Source organism: Elaeis guineensis, chromosome 14 (assembly GCF_000442705.2).
Source record: "Elaeis guineensis isolate ETL-2024a chromosome 14, EG11, whole genome shotgun sequence".
NCBI classification, from domain to species: Eukaryota; Viridiplantae; Streptophyta; class Magnoliopsida; order Arecales; family Arecaceae; genus Elaeis; species Elaeis guineensis.
This window is the reverse complement of record NC_026006.2, coordinates 48,292,632-48,300,544: the sequence shown is the minus strand read 5'-3', so window position 1 is coordinate 48,300,544 and position 7,913 is coordinate 48,292,632. Positions and strand designations below refer to the sequence as shown.

Sequence of the window (7,913 nt, the reverse complement as noted above, 5' to 3'; positions counted from 1 at the left end):
TGCCTTACTCTGATACCACTTGTTGGATGGATGTCTAGCCTGGACACCATATTCCAAGACCTTTTCAGTACCATGCGATGTAGCAGGAAGAAAGAAGAAACAAAACAAAACAATCAAAATACGAGGATCAGCCATAAAAGGGCTCACCTCCACGGGGCATGCAAACTTCACTATGAAAAAGAAATTTTACAAGAGAAGACCTCACCCTCAACCCTTATACACCCAATTCTCTCTCTAAAAGTTTTCTTCTCAAAAGCTCTCTCTCTCCTAGAAAACCCCCTGAAGTACCTGGCGTCCGCTGTCCAGGAGCCTCCTGCTCCTTCTCTCTCAACGCTTCCGCCTCTCTCTTCTCTCAGATTTCGTATGGCTCCGTACGGCGCAAAAATCGAACCACTGCCTCCTTCTGTGTCTCACAACCCTTTTAAAATGGTTAAACAGGGTTTAGATTAGGTTTAGGAATCCTTAATCAACCCAAATCACATCCCAAACCATCGGATCAAGATCGGGAGTCACTTGGACCGTCCGATCGTGCTCCGATCCACAGAATAGTACAGTGGACCGCGAGAAACGCATGGGAAATGCCCATGCGGTCCACAGGCCCATCCGTGGACTGCCCGATCCACGGTGGATCGGAGAACAAGGCCCAGGCAGGGCGCTTGGGCCTGGGTCGGCACGCGCGCGCGGGCTTTGGCGGCGCCTGCGCACGAGCTGGGCCGCACGCCCGGCTGGGCCGTGCGCCTGGCTGGGCCGCCCGCCCGCTGGGCCATGCGCCTAGGTCACACGTCCCATGCGTTGGCCCCGCCTGGGCCGCACGCCGCCGCCTGCGGCCGCACCGCCGCCGCTCCGCCGGCTCGCCACCGGCCGCCGGCGGTCCTCCGCTGCCTCGGGTTTTGTGCCGACTTCAAAAGCTCGTATCTTCTCCGTCCGAGCTCCATTTTGGGTGATCTTGGTCTCGTTGGACTCCGTTTTTCACTGCGAATCTCGCTGTGGGCTCAATGTGGGCTGAATCTCGAGGTGTCAAATCCTAACAGAGACAATGTAGGATTCCTTGTTAAACTGGACTGGCACTGCAGTGCCTACTAGCGATCCCCATATTATTATTGCTTATACTAAAATAAGCATGTGGAAGCCAAAGACTCTAGCATGGTGCTGGACTCTGAAGCTTTTGCATTATACATATGGTAGAAGTCTACAAGACGACAATTCCAGTTCTATCAGAATGAAGCAGAAATTGTCAAGAATTTTTTGGGTTACATAGGAACATGAATTTTTAGTAAAATTTTATAATAAGTGAAAACAGTTTGTGAAATAACAAAATGGGTGTCCCAGTGCACAAAGCTCCTGTGGTCCCTCCATTGTAGGGTTTGGGAAGTCGCATGCTGCAAAATAGCAGTACCTTGAAAATATGGAATGCACAACTCTGGATATTTTTCCTTGAATCGGCCTGCATCCATGTGGCCCCATTAGAATATGCACCAAGACCAACAGCAATAATAATATTGATCTTGGAAAATCAAGATAAGTATTCTAACATACAAATAAATAAAAGTTTGGTAAAAAGGAGTATCGGTCGCATTACTAAACTTCTCTGTTCCATTGAACAGTTGTTACCATTCTAATTGGGACCTCAGGACTTGAGAGAGCTTCACATCCCCATTTTAACATTATATTGTTAATATAGTTCACTGAGTAGTCACTAACTGATTATACATGAAATTTGAGACATCAGTACATGTTAGAAGGATTCAGAGTGCTTCCCCTCCCTTATATGTTCTTTCTTTCAATCACAAGTTTTCTCGCTATTAATTACTATCATCATTTCCCTTCCATTATTCCATTCAGCTTTTATTGTGGGGCAGGATTTGGAGAATCCCTCAAAGGCACTTTTGGTGCGCAAAGCTAGCACAAGCAGTGGAATAGGTCTGAAGAGGGGAGATAGAGCCACAACATTGGGCATGCGATTGTGAGAAACGCTTGTCCAATCACATATATTAGGCACACATGATTAGCTAAAAGCCTGCTATTTTTTCATGTGCTTGTTTGTTAAACCTTTTGTCCACTCACAGAAGGCTTGAGACCTGCCATTAATCTTGACATCCTGATCATTCAGTTCTATCCAAGACTGACATCTCTGCCGTTACAGCTCTCACACTTCATTATACTCACGAGTAATGTTCTCTTCAGTCTTGTTGGGCAGACATGTTTGTCGCAAGGGTTAGGGCAGCTTACCGCATTTTATTGTTATCTCCTTCAAGTAGCCATTTTACTTTCACCAATTGTTTCCAAAGTAAATTCCCTAATCAACATAAATCTTGTTTAGCTCCTTTCTAAAACACCTCCTAGCGACTTTCTCATCATCTAAAAATGGGGATCATTCTTCCTTCCTATCCACCTCTTGTGTTTTATGTAACAACTCTGGTTGAACTTCTCTCCTTTCTAAGATAGGTACTGTTGAAATGAGCTGTAGATCCCTCTGATTAGGAATGCAATCATCTAATTAGAGAGAAATATGTTTGTATAATTCCTAAATTGAATCCCTCTGATTAGGAATGCAATCGTCTAATTAGAGAAAAATATATTTGTATAATTTCTAAATTGAATCCCTCTGATTAGGAATGCAATCATCTAATTAGAGGAAAATATATTTGTATAATTCCTAAATTGAGCCCATGAAAATTAATAAAAAGGACTCTTTTGGTCCTAGAGAAGTATTCCTTCTTCCTCTGAATCCTCGTCTTCACCTTCTCTTCTATTTGTTCTGTTTTTCAACATGGTATCAGAGCACTCTGTTCCATGAATACGCTCTATTCCGCCTCATCTCAATCCCTAAACTTCTTCAACTGCCGACCGTCCGCACCTCTTTAGATCTTTTCAAATCTTCTCCGGATCTGGCATCTCCCACACCCTGCCATCGCCATCGCTATTTTCGTCGCTGCCGCTGCCGTCGCTACTATCGCCGTTGCCGTCGATGCCACCGATATTGCTACTGCCGTCGACGCCACTGCCGTATCCATCCATGAACCATGGGATTGAGAACGGAAGCCACTGACGCCCTTCTCATTTCTTATTAGGTGCTGGGTTTTGTTCTGGAGCAACAATGGAGCATCTTTTTTGGAGTTTCTGAATATTATCGAGGTGCCTTTCATGCAAGCAGATATTCGATATTTTTTATTCGTCATCTGAGTTTATCTCAGATCGTTGGTGAGAAACATTCAAATACCTTTTTTTTTTTCAAGATTGTTCTTGTTTACTTGATCATTTAAGTGTTTTGTTTTGACAATGGGTGATAAAAATCCTTTAACCATGGAGGATTTAGAAAAGTTAATGGTTAGGATGATGAAATCTCGTATCGCGAGTAGTGAGTTTTCAAAGATCACCCTAGAAACTAATCCGATCAAATTGGATGGGCCGGGTACCTACTTAAGTTGGATGCGACATGTTCGTCTAATTTTAGAGTCTCACAATCTTGAGGGGTTTATAAGTGGTACTGCAAAAAGGCCAGAAGGAGATGTGATAGCTGATAGACAGTGGAATTCTAATAATTCTCGAGTGGTAGCATGGCTCCTTGCCTCTATGGTACCAAGTGTTGCTCATACGGTTGAGGCACTAACGAATGCTTATGAGTTATGGCAGGCTGTAGCCACAACTTATTCCTATAAAGGTAATAATATGCATGCCCATAAGATCCAACGAGAGCTTCGGGGACTTACTCAGGGTTTTCGATCTGTAACAGAGTATGTTGGAGAATTAAAAAGATTGTGGAACGATTTTGATTTTTATAGTCCCTTTACCCCTACTCATCCTGATGATGTTGATGTGTTCCGCAAATGGATAGAGCGTCAGCACCTTGTGGATTTTTTGGATGGACTAAACCCAGAGTTTGAGTATCGACGCTCTTCTATTCTTAGTACACAGGAATGGCCAACTCTTGATGAAGCTATTTCCTTGGTTCTTAGTGAAGAAACTCGATTAGCCACTATGTCTTCTTCTACGAACACAGCTATACGATCTGCACTTGTAGTATAGCTAACCACTCTTGGAAGCTCTTCTCTTATCAATTCTACTCAAGAAACTCAGCCTCGACCTCGCGGGGTTAAGATTCGTGACCACTGTCATAAGCTGGGCCACATCAAAGCTTACTGCTATGAGCTACATGATCGTCCAACTAAAGGCCGTGGTCGTGGAGGTGATCGTTCTGGTAGAGGCCGAGGTCAGTATAATCAGGTTCATTTTTCTTCTATGAGGGATTTATCAGTCGAAGAAATACAACTTTTGAAAAAATTCAGATCTGGTGTAAATATTTCTGAAAGCAGCACTTCCACAGAAGATTCTTCAAACCAACCAACCAGTTCTCTCTATCAGGGTAATTTTGCCCAAATAGGTATCGATGATCAAATTCATGCTCTTAACTGTAGTAATTTTTCTCCATGGGTAGTTGACTCTGGAGCATCCAATCATATGACTGGATCCTTTAGAGATTTTGTATCTTATATTCCTTGTTCTGGTCATGATAAAGTTCGTCTTGCTGATGGCTCCTTTACCCCTATTTCTGGGAAAGGATCTATCAAATGCACTTTCGAATTATCCTTATCATCTGTTCTACATGTCCCTATATTTTCTATCAATCTTCTATCCATTAGTGCTATTACGAATGATCTTGATTGTGCCATAATTTTTTTCAAAACACATTGTGTCTTTCAGGAGCCAAGGATAGGAAGGAAACTTGGGACTGGCATAATGCGTAATGGGCTCTACTATTTGGAGGGAGGAGTGTCCGGAGGCTACTCAGAAACTAGTTTGACAGTTTCATCCTCACAAAAGGAAGACCTGTTACTCCAGCACCACAGGCTTGGTTATCTTCCATTTACTCTCTTAGCTCGTATGTTTCCAACTATTTTTGAATCATATAATAAAGAGAAGCTTGTATGTGATGCCTGTGAACTAGCTAAACACACTAGAAGTGCTTATCCAGGCTCAGGCCTGCATAGTAAAGCAATGTTTGAGGTAGTTCATTCTGATGTATGGGGATCCTGTGGGACCACCGCTATTTTTGCTCATCGGTGGTTCGTTTCTTTTATTGATTGTTTTAGTCGTTGCACCTGGATTTATCTATTGAAAAATAAGAATAAAGTGTTTCAGTCATTTAGAGATTTTCATAAAATGATTGGTACTCAATATGGAGCAACTCTTAAGATTTTTCGCTCTGATAATGGGACAGAGTATCTTAATAAAGAATTTGAGGAGTATACACATAATAATGGTATTATACATCAAACGACTTGTGTTGACACACCGGCTCAAAATGAAGTTGCTGAAAGAAAGAATAGACACCTACTTGAAGTGACAAGATGTTTGATGTTTTTTATGAATATTCTTAAGTTCTTATGGGGAGAGGCAGTGTTAACTGCAGCGTATCTAATTAACTGAATGCCACTTCGAACTTTGGACTATAAGACACCTCTTGAATGCCTGCAAGGAACTAATTCTTTCATAATTCCCCCCAAGGTATTTGGTTGTGTTTGTTTTGTTCGAGATCATCGACCTTCGGTTGGCAAGCTTGACGCTCGTGCCCTCAAGTGCATTTTTGTTGGGTATTCCTCTACTTAAAAAGGGTACAAATGTTGGTGTCCGAATGAGCGAAAGTTGTTTATCAGCATGGATGTAATATTTCAGGAGTCTGAGCCATTCTATATATCTTCTGTGTCTTCTTCCTCTCCCGTCACCTCTGGAACTGATCGAGAGGGGGAGTTCTCTGGAGGGAGTCCTATTACTGTGGATGTTGGTACAAATGGTGGATCTAATACTCAGGGAGAGTTTATTACAAATGATGGATCTGATACTCAAGGAGAGTTTATTTCTATTAATGCTAGTTCTGACACTCAAGAAGAAGCATCTAAAACTGCATCTGAGACTCTCTCACAGCCTGCTACTTTAGTTTCATCTGATTCATCTCCTCTCTCAGAGCCTATTATGCATTCTCCAGTCTCCAGATCTTCCTCTCCTGTCCTGACGGTTTCATCTTCTATGATGAATGGTAATTCTCCTGTACCTCCCATTCATTTTACATTAGATAATGATGATCTAAATGTTCCTATTGCTTTACATAAACCTACTCGTCATGCTGGTATTCCTGCTCGACTTAAGGATGGAGTGGGGTACAAACATGACATCACTAACTTTGTATCCTATGAGTCTCTCTCTCCATCTTATCAGAGTTTTATAGCTTCTTTGTCCTCTGTCTCCATACCCAAGAACTGGAAGGTTGCTAAGGAAGACCCCAAGTAGAAAGCCGCTATGCTTGAGGAAATGCGAGCACTAGAAAAAAATAATACATGGGAACTTGTATCTTTACCAGCTGGTAAATAAACTGTGAGATGCAAATAAATTTTTACAGTTAAGCAGACACCTGAGGGTACTGTTGAACGGTACAAAGCTCGTTTGGTAGCAAAAGGATATACATAGACTTATGGCATCGACTATGATGAAACTTTTGCACCTGTTGTAAAAATGAACTCTGTTAGAACCCTTATATCATGTGCTGCTAACTTTGGATGGGATCTATTCCAGCTCGATGTAAAGAATACTTTTCTTCATGGAGAACTTCAGGAGGAGGTATATATGGATATTCCTCCAGGATTTGCTACTGCTCAAACAGTGGGCAAAGTATGTCAGTTACGACGCTCTCTTTATGGTCTGAAGCAGTCACCTCGTGCTTGGTTCGATCGCTTTCGACGAGCAATCATTCAGATGGGATATAAACAGAGCAATGCAGATCACACACTCTTCTTTCGGCACAACAAGGATAAGATTGCTGTTTTGATTGTCTATGTTGATGATATTATGGTCACAGGAGATGATTCTGAGGAGATAGCTCATTTGAAGGCTCAGCTGGTACAGGCATTTGAGGTGAAGGATCTTGGACATCTTCGATATTTTCTTGGGATAGAAGTTGCTCGTTCTTCAAAAAAAAATTTCTCTCCCAAAGAAAATATATTCTAGATCTTCTTACAGAAGTCGGTATGTTGGGATGTCGACCTATTGCTACTCCTATTGAACAAAATCATCGACTAGTAGCTGATACCGATGTCCCTATTGATCGAGAACGTTATCAATGATTGGTAGGACGTTTGATTTATCTATCTCATACACGGTCTGATATTGCATTCGCCGTTAGTGTGGTAAGTCAGTTTATGCATGATCCACGTTCAGTTCATATGGATGCTATGACACAGATACTTCGTTACCTCAAAAGCTGTCCTGGTCGTAGTTTACTTTATTCTAATCATGGCAACCTAAGGGTGGAGTGTTATACAGATGCTGATTGGGCTGGATCACTTGATGACCGTCGCTCTACCTCAGGTTACTATACTTTTGTTGGAGGTAATCTAGTCACTTGGCGAAGCAAGAAACAGAATGTAGTTGCTCGATCTACTGCTGAAGCAGAGTATCGAGCTATGGCACATGACGTGTGCGAAATTTTATGATTGCGGATCTTGTTATTGGATCTAAGCCTTTACCAGTCATCGCCCCTTATGCTATATTGTGACAACAAGGTAGCAATCAATATTGCTAATAATCCAGTACAGCATGATCGGACGAAGCACATCGAGATCGATCGATATTTTATCAAGGAAAAGCTTGATGCCAGAATCATTTGTATGCCTTATGTGCGATCTGCTAGTCAACTAGTAGATATTTTGACCAAAGGTCTTAGTGTGCCTTCTTTTTCATTTATTCGTGACAAGATGGGTCTTTATGATATCTATAATCCATCTTGAGGGGGAGTGTTGAAATGAGCTGTAGATCCCTCTGATTAGGAATGCAATTATCTAATTAGAGGGATCTACAGTTTGTATAATTCTTAAATTGAATCCCTCTGATTAGGAATGCAATCGTCTAATTAGAGGAAAATA

The 7,913-nt window shown here is 41.9% G+C and overlaps 1 protein-coding gene across 1 annotated transcript; it reads left to right on the top strand.

Moving 5' to 3' along the window:
- The first annotated feature begins 3,303 nt into the window (after positions 1 to 3,303).
- On the top strand, positions 3,304 to 4,026 carry LOC140853613 (uncharacterized). Its single transcript, XM_073248269.1, has one exon. It carries the CDS (start codon positions 3,304 to 3,306, stop codon positions 4,024 to 4,026), a length of 723 nt encoding a protein of 240 aa, XP_073104370.1.
- The last annotated feature ends 3,887 nt before the right edge of the window (positions 4,027 to 7,913 follow it).